This window comes from Marmota flaviventris, chromosome 10 (genome assembly GCF_047511675.1).
Source record: "Marmota flaviventris isolate mMarFla1 chromosome 10, mMarFla1.hap1, whole genome shotgun sequence".
Classification (NCBI taxonomy): domain Eukaryota; kingdom Metazoa; phylum Chordata; class Mammalia; order Rodentia; family Sciuridae; genus Marmota; species Marmota flaviventris.
This window is the reverse complement of record NC_092507.1, coordinates 102,128,998-102,137,130: the sequence shown is the minus strand read 5'-3', so window position 1 is coordinate 102,137,130 and position 8,133 is coordinate 102,128,998. Positions and strand designations below refer to the sequence as shown.

Below are 8,133 nucleotides of genomic sequence, written 5' to 3'. Positions count from 1 at the left end.
AAAGTCTAGACTTATTGGCCTTGGACAGGTTACATCCCCTCTCTCTGGCTCAGTTTCCTCTCCTATGAAATGGTAATGATGTAGACACCATGTCACAGAGTCACGAGGATTCAGTGTTGCGCTAGGTTAGAGGTGCTTACCATATGGTCACCACATGTCAAAAATTAGAACGATTATCAATTCTCCCTCATAGGCTTTTCTCTGTCCACATCTTCCGTTTTAACAAAGGCAAAGAAAATATATAGGCATGATCAGATGTATAAAACGATTGTAGTTTAATGGAGATGAGAACCCAGAGTGGCAAGGAGAAAGAGCCCCTCAGCGCTGGTCAGGAGAGGTTTCCAGGAGTGCAACTCTAGGTAGAACCTCAGTCTAAATCTCATAGACTACCTAGGTGAAACGCCAGAATCCCACTTAGCCTGACATTATAGGTTCTCAGAGCTTCCATCATGGGGTGCAGGAAATTCTGTGAGCAGGGAGGAGCCAGCAGGAGTCTTCTCCATATTAAAGCCCCTCTGTACCCAGAGTTCTGTGTCTACTGTGGTCTTATCTCCAGGAAACTTTGTTTGGTACACCTGCCTGCATGATTCTTATTGGGATCTAGAGAACAGAACTAGCAAAGGCTTGAGGCTTTCATATGGCTTCCAAAAGCAACATGGACCTCCTGGTATCCCACATCTAAACAAAGAGCGGACTGGGCTCCTTATGCACATTCTCCTAAAAGTAAAGGACTTCCCCCTATGCTGCGCTCCGGAATCCTCGGAGCTGCACCCCCAAGTTCAGAACCCCATTGACCAGCTAGTTTTGCCAGATCTGCGAAAAGGTCCAGTAGCTGGCCCTTCCCAAGGGCAACTGCGTGTTCCCCAGTCTTTCTTGGCCAAGGTCCTGCGGGGAAGGAGTTGGAGAAGCAAGATAGCCAGCCCTGCAGTGATCCCTATTCCTGCGGCTCCTCCCGGTGGGGGCAAACACAGCAGCGAGTTTCTGCCACACTGCAGCCCGGCCCGCACCTGCTGCATTCCCCTGAGAAGCCAAATCTTCGCTGGGTAAGAGCAAGATGGGACGCAGAGCTGGGAAAGGGGGGACACGGGAGGAAGAGGACAAGGAGGGGGTCTAGGGTCTGCAGATGCTGTCTGGCAGCATGGTAATAATAGCAACACGTCTCCCGCGGGGCTGGATCCCGCTTCGGGCCTGGGATAGCTGCTATTGATTGTTTCCTCTTTGCCTACTTCATTATGTTGGCAAGAGCCTCTCCTGAGCACTCCTCAACTTGTGCCCCTTCCATCTCTCTGGGCCCCGGCAACACTCAACTGAGTTCTGCAACGGGGTTCTGGTTAGTAAGTTGGGCTACACCAAAGAATGGGGTGTTTTCCTGGTGGGGTGGGGGTCGAGGCCAGGGGATTCAACTGGACGGCCAGCGAGCTGGTGGGGGCGAGCAGTGCGCCTGCTGGCTCTGGCCCCCACCGGGCCCTTTAATTCGAGTTCGCTGCCGGGCCAGGTGCGGCGCTGCGTGGCGCGGTGCGGCGCGGTGCGGCTGCGGGCGGCGGCCGGGCGCTCCTTACGCGCCGCCCGCGGGACTGCAGAACCCGCTCCCGGCTGGCCGCCCGCACCCCGCCGCCGCCGCCTCTCGTGCCGGGGTCCTGCCGACGCTGGCCGTCACTGAGAAACATGGAGACTCCGGTGCCAGGTCGGAAGGGTAGATCAGTGTCGGGATATTGGCCTGAGTGGTACCTCCCCTGCCCAGCTGCGGCACCCAGAAGGGTTGCAGGGCACCCGGCGGCACAGCCTGCAGCGCTGCGGGGTCGGGCTGGTCTCCGGGAGGGTGAGCCGGTGCCAACCCCGGATATCTGCCAGTCGTGTCCTAGCCCCGGGCGGGCCAGGGGGATTGCGCCCCGCAGGAGTAGAATGCATGGAATGGGCTCGGGGACCCTCTGTGGTTGCGTGGCGTGGCGCGGGGCGGAGGGCGCAGAGAGGAGCTGGCGGGTGATGGGAAGTGCAGCCGACAGCATAACCATGTCTGGTAAATAGCGCGGGTTGGTAGGACTGGGTCTGGCACGAGATAAAAACGGCTTCACTGCAGAGAGGGTCTTTTCCCCCTTTGCAGGGGCCGTGGGCTACCGGGAACCCCCGTGCTTTGGATCAGGCTGGGATCTGGGACAGCAGCCTGGTGCAGCCTACTCCCCACCCCCAGAGTTCAATCTCCTGTTTTTTCGGATGGAGGTGGAGCCTCGGTGGTCCCTCCGCTGAACCTGGCAGGGGGGAAAGCCGGGCTGCATTCGGGCCCGCAGCCGGAGCTAACCACACCAGGCTGGAAGGGGTTAAGGTGGCGCTCTCGCTCGCGGCCAGCTGGAAGGTCTGGTCGCCGGCTCTGAGCAGTGCAGGGAGCGCGCCCCGCGGAATCCCGGCTGGGGCCCGGGGCGATGGGGAGAGGGCCCAGACCCCTCCCCGCCCTGGGGCCGGCGGGATTGGGTCGGCAGGGGGCCAGGCCGGAAGCCAGCCTCCTCCAGGCTCCCCATCTCACGGCTGCCAAGCCGCCTAGCAGCCAAGCAGGCTGAGCGTTTGTTCAGCGCTCCCTGCCGAGGAGATGTAAGGGATTTTCTCTTGGGGAGAAATCAGTGGTCGAGCGCCTGGCCAGCTCAAATGCCACCCGGCCCAGAGGGAGGTCTACGGCCCAGGGATCCCGGAGGGAGAGTAAGTTCAGCGACTAGGCCATCCGGATTTCTACATGGGTGACCTTGCTGCGTGTGGGGTCTCCCTGGATGAGCTCTGAATGAGTGCGCGGGTTGGGAAGGGGGTGGGGTGCTTCTTCTGCCAGGACACGGTTGAGGTCAGAGCTTGTAGTCAGACTGCGGAGAGGAAGTCCTCCCCTTGAGAGATGTGTGTCCTGACATGGGGTAGGGGTGGGGGGTGCTTTGCCGGAGTCGCTCATTATGGCAGCTGGAAACGAGGGGTCTGGATTAGCTTGGAGAGGCCTCTGGAGAAGGCAGCCCCATCAAGCCTGAAGGCTTGTTCCCTGGGGGGGAAACGTGTTTCCAGCTGATGGGAAGAAAACCTGCCCAGAAGAGGCTGGGAAGCTAAGGGGTAGTTCTCAGCCATGAACAGCCAAAACCAAAGGTTGTCACGGGGCTTGTCACCTGCAGTGAGGGGAGCTGCCCAAGCCCTCCTAAATCTTGGTACCAGCTGCCCCAAAGCCATGGTTCCACCTTGCTGCTCTGTTTTCCAGGCAACGTCACACCTCCTGAGGACAGCCAGGAGGACTCCGGCTTTTGCTGAGCTGTGCATCTTACCTCCTTCTTTCCAAAGGCTCCAGACCCAAGCTCTGCTGTTCTCAAGTCCTGTATGCCCCTGGCCAGGCACCCCACTGCCCTTGCAGCCCAGTCCAGCCCTAGAGCTCACCTCCAGGACCTGGAGCCTGCCCTCCTGCCCAGAATGACTCACCATTATTTCTAGCTCAAGTGAGAAGACGTGATGGGGAGTTGGGCTGCCTGTTTGTGGATCGAGGATTCCTACAGCATCTGATCTGCTTCACAAGGAAGAGAGCCAGAGGTTCCTGCCTGGCCAGGTAAATCAATCTATCATTTAATAACAGCCATGTGTAAAATCATGGGGTGGGATCAGTGAAGAAGGACTAGGTCCAAGATTCCAGGGTGCAGGTATATGTGAGACATCAGTGCCCTTCCTGGGGCAGGGGTCCCTTCCAGCCTCCTAGTTGGGTTTTATACCCCAGGATGCTGTGTGGTACAGAGGGGGACTGTCTCAGCCCTCCCCAGTGCAAGGCATTCCAGAGCTTCCTTGAGAGATTCCTCCCTGCTTCTTCTGGCCCCAGCCAAGTTACAAGGTGAAAGTAATTCCGCTGTTTGGTGGTGGTGGTGATGGTGGTGGTGGCGGCAGTAGTTGTCATGTTTCTGGACTCTTGGCTGAGAGATGGGAGACAGCAAGCAGCAACCCAGGTAGGGTTGCCAGTGCTGGTTGGTCTCATGTCCTTAACTGCCTCTGTCTTTCAGCCGAGCGAGGCTGCCTCTCCAGCTCTCGGAGAGCTTGGGGGGCTCTCCTGCAGGAGCTCAAGCTAATGCTTCTGTGTTTCCTGGGGCCGTTAGCAGCACCCTGAGCCCCCTGCCACCAGGCAGCTGGAAGGCATAGCGCGAGGCGCTCCTCTCAGTCCCAATTATGACAGTGGCCACTGGAGACCCAGCAGATGAGGCTGCTGCCCTCCCTGGGCACCCACAGGACACCTATGACCCAGAAGCAGACCACGAATGCTGCGAGAGGGTGGTGATCAACATCTCAGGACTGCGGTTTGAGACCCAGCTAAAGACCTTAGCCCAGTTTCCAGAGACCCTCTTAGGGGACCCTAAGAAGCGGATGAGGTACTTTGATCCCCTCCGAAACGAGTACTTCTTCGATCGCAACCGCCCTAGCTTTGATGCCATCTTGTACTACTACCAGTCTGGGGGCCGGCTGAGGCGACCTGTGAATGTGCCCTTAGATATATTTTCGGAAGAAATCCGGTTTTATGAACTGGGAGAAGAAGCAATGGAGATGTTTCGGGAGGATGAAGGCTACATCAAGGAGGAAGAACGTCCTCTGCCTGAAAATGAGTTCCAAAGACAGGTGTGGCTTCTCTTTGAATACCCAGAGAGCTCAGGGCCTGCCAGGATTATAGCCATTGTGTCTGTTATGGTGATTCTGATCTCGATCGTCAGCTTCTGTCTGGAAACACTGCCCATCTTCCGAGATGAGAATGAAGACATGCATGGTGGTGGGGTGACCTTCCATACCTACTCCAACAGCACCATCGGGTACCAGCAGTCCACCTCCTTCACCGACCCTTTCTTCATTGTGGAGACTCTCTGCATCATCTGGTTCTCCTTCGAATTTTTGGTGAGGTTCTTTGCCTGTCCGAGCAAAGCTGGTTTCTTCACCAACATCATGAACATCATTGACATTGTGGCCATCATCCCCTACTTCATCACTCTGGGGACAGAGCTGGCTGAGAAGCCAGAGGATGCCCAGCAGGGCCAGCAGGCCATGTCACTGGCCATCCTCCGTGTCATCCGCTTGGTAAGAGTCTTTAGGATTTTCAAGTTGTCCAGACACTCCAAAGGTCTCCAGATTCTAGGTCAGACCCTCAAAGCCAGCATGAGAGAATTGGGCCTCCTGATATTCTTCCTCTTCATTGGGGTCATTCTTTTCTCTAGTGCTGTCTATTTTGCAGAAGCCGATGAGCGAGATTCCCAGTTCCCCAGCATCCCGGATGCCTTCTGGTGGGCAGTCGTCTCCATGACAACTGTAGGCTATGGAGACATGGTTCCAACTACCATTGGGGGAAAGATAGTGGGTTCCCTGTGTGCAATTGCAGGTGTGTTAACCATTGCCTTACCGGTCCCGGTCATAGTGTCTAATTTCAACTACTTCTACCACCGGGAGACAGAGGGAGAGGAGCAGGCCCAGTACTTACAAGTGACAAGCTGTCCAAAGATTCCATCCTCCCCTGACCTAAAGAAAAGTAGAAGTGCCTCTACTATTAGTAAGTCGGATTACATGGAGATCCAGGAGGGAGTAAACAACAGTAATGAGGACTTTAGAGAGGAAAACTTGAAAACAGCCAACTGCACCTTGGCTAACACAAACTATGTGAATATTACCAAAATGTTAACTGATGTCTGATTGAAACCCATTAACATACTCGCAGCTCAATGGAACTAATGCAGATGTTGCATAATAGCCTGCATTGTAGTCAGTGTGTTCTACAGTGTGCATCTGGTTCTGCATGGAAAGCAATAGTCGTGCAAGTGACTTTTGACCTTTTGATTTTTGATTTAGAATGCAGAATATCTATCACAGCTTTCATGCAAATCTTCATCACCGGCTTCAGGGTTTGGGTTTCCAAAGATGAGCGTCACCTATGGAGCCAGGATTTCAGAAAGTCACATTGAGGCCACTTCATATCTAATATACGACCCACCATATCAGCACTCCCTTTCCTTCCTAGTTAAATGCACACAACACCTGGGAGATGCAGTCCCCTCCTCCCACCCTGTCACCCACTTGAGCCCACCTGCCCCTTCCCAGAGGAACAACCATCATGGCTTAGCTTTAAAGCTCTGGCGATTATTCGAAAGGTCATTCCCATTTTTGCATTGAAAAGAACACACGGTACTGTGTGTGTTGGAACTACTTTCTGTGTCACAACCTGGGGTTTGTGAATTGCAGTTGCCAAGTAGATGATCCAGAGGCTTGTGTTTCATAACGAAAAAATGCTGCATTCTGCTTTTTCTCTGTAGATGTGAGGAAAGCCTGGGGGAGGGACAGTTAGCATGACCCAATGTGAGTTGTCAAGTCTCAACATTTGTTCCATTAGGGTCTGTGGGGCGAAGGTACCAAACCAAGGGACCTCTCAGCTTCAGATTTCACCATTTTGCAGGCTTCAGGGTCACCAGAAATATGTCTGATTTCTTCGTTTACACTGGAGTTTGCAGACATCTGCTTTCCTAGTGATGTGGCCCAGCTACACTGACACTGCAGTGAAATTTACCAGTGATGCGATAGAACTGCATGGGTGTTCATTGCATGAATCTCAATATTTAAAACACAGGAGATAACCTATTTTCTTAGTAGCCTACACAGTATTCATATTTAGAGTATTAATAGCCTTGGGATGGTTTTGAACTAGGGGTTTTTTCCCATCCGAAGGCAAAAGCCCTCCATCAGAGGGGGGGGGAAAAATAGGCTATTGGGAATGGGGAACCAAAATATCTGGCCCTCCAGCCCACCCATCTCTGTTCTTTCAGTGGAAGAGCAGACCTCTGTCAAGCCAGAAGAATGAGCAGGGAAAGCAGTGTCTAAACACTCACACGACTGCACCTTAGGAATCAACCTAGTCATAGACATAACTGCACCAGGGCATCAGTCCTGAGGATAGGCAGGTCTGTGGATCCAGTGTATATAACTATATATTGGGTATTTCTGTCTCATGTGCTCCTCTACCTAGCTAGTTATAGGAAAAAAATGCATTTGAACATTGTATAAGCTTATGCAATATTTTTGACACAGGGCAATTTATGCATGTGTTTGACTATGTGCACTAGAGTATGTGTGTATATATATATATATATATATATATATATATATATATATATACACATGTGTGTATATGATTGTATACACACACACATATATATATATTCATTCTCTGGAGTTCAGGTTCAGGAGTAAATCCATTGCTCAGTGGGTTGGTAAGAAGCCCATTGGGTTCACTGGTCTCATTGGTAACCCCGCTGGGCCTGGGTTTGCTGCCATTGCCTCAGATACTCCAGTCTTCATGGATTCCTAGACGTTAGAATTGTCTTTCTGCCCTCCATGTGCTGCAGCTTCAGTTTCCCATGGCTGAAGCTTGTCTTACTGAGTGCACAAGGGCCCTGGGGCCCTCACAGCTCCAGATGTCCTGGGCCAGACCCACCCCAGGCCTCCTCTGGATGGTCCGTCCTGTTATCATCTCCATTCTCATCTTGCCCACTGTCCCCCCCCCCCCCAATTTGGTTTTCAGTATCATTTGGCTCTGCATCCATCACTTTCATGAACCCATCCCTAGAGAGCCAGTCTGGATCCCCTGCTTTGAAACAAAGAATAGGACTCCTAGGAACCAACTTCCATTGATTTGGACTTAAAGGGAGACCCTTCTATGTGGAAATTTCTAAAATCTAGGACCAAGGGTTATGATCCCTAGACAATCCAAAACCATCATTTCAATCACCAGACTCAATTTTTCTCCCCCTTTAACTGGGAACCAGAGCTGATTTAAAAAAAAGAGAGAGAGAGAGAGAGAGAATCGATTAAAAAAAAATTGTCCCCCATCTTACCAAAACAGGTAAGGAATAAGTGATAACTGTATAGCCTAAAAATAGAGAGTAGATTAAGCCTGGGATTGGGGAGGGGATGGCTTTTGCCTCACCAGACTGGGTTTTTTGCCTTTTTACACTGTGGCTTAAATTTCCCAAATATAGCAAATCATGATGGTAGGCTGTCTAGTGGTGGCTCCTGTCCAGGTCTCACTGTTGGCTAGTTGGCACCTTCATTTGTCTTGGGGGGGTGGGGCACCAGCTCAGGGTGCTAGGCCCAGGGTGCTCATTAGTTCCT

At 52.7% G+C, this 8,133-nt stretch overlaps 1 protein-coding gene across 2 annotated transcripts; it reads left to right on the top strand.

Moving 5' to 3' along the window:
• Positions 1-1,000: 1,000 nt before the first annotated feature.
• Kcna2 (potassium voltage-gated channel subfamily A member 2) lies at positions 1,001-6,763 on the top strand. 2 transcript variants are annotated; one of them, XM_071618179.1, is made up of 3 exons: positions 1,001-1,043; positions 3,221-3,559; positions 4,002-6,763. In XM_071618179.1, the coding sequence occupies exon 3, from the start codon at positions 4,165-4,167 to the stop codon at positions 5,662-5,664; it is 1,500 nt and encodes a 499-aa protein (XP_071474280.1). In that variant the 5' UTR covers positions 1,001-1,043; positions 3,221-3,559; positions 4,002-4,164; the 3' UTR covers positions 5,665-6,763. The 2 variants fall into 2 exon arrangements, with proteins under 2 accessions (XP_071474280.1, XP_071474279.1); XM_071618178.1 differs by lacking the exon at positions 1,001-1,043 and adding an exon at positions 2,584-2,688.
• Positions 6,764-8,133: the final 1,370 nt, after the last annotated feature.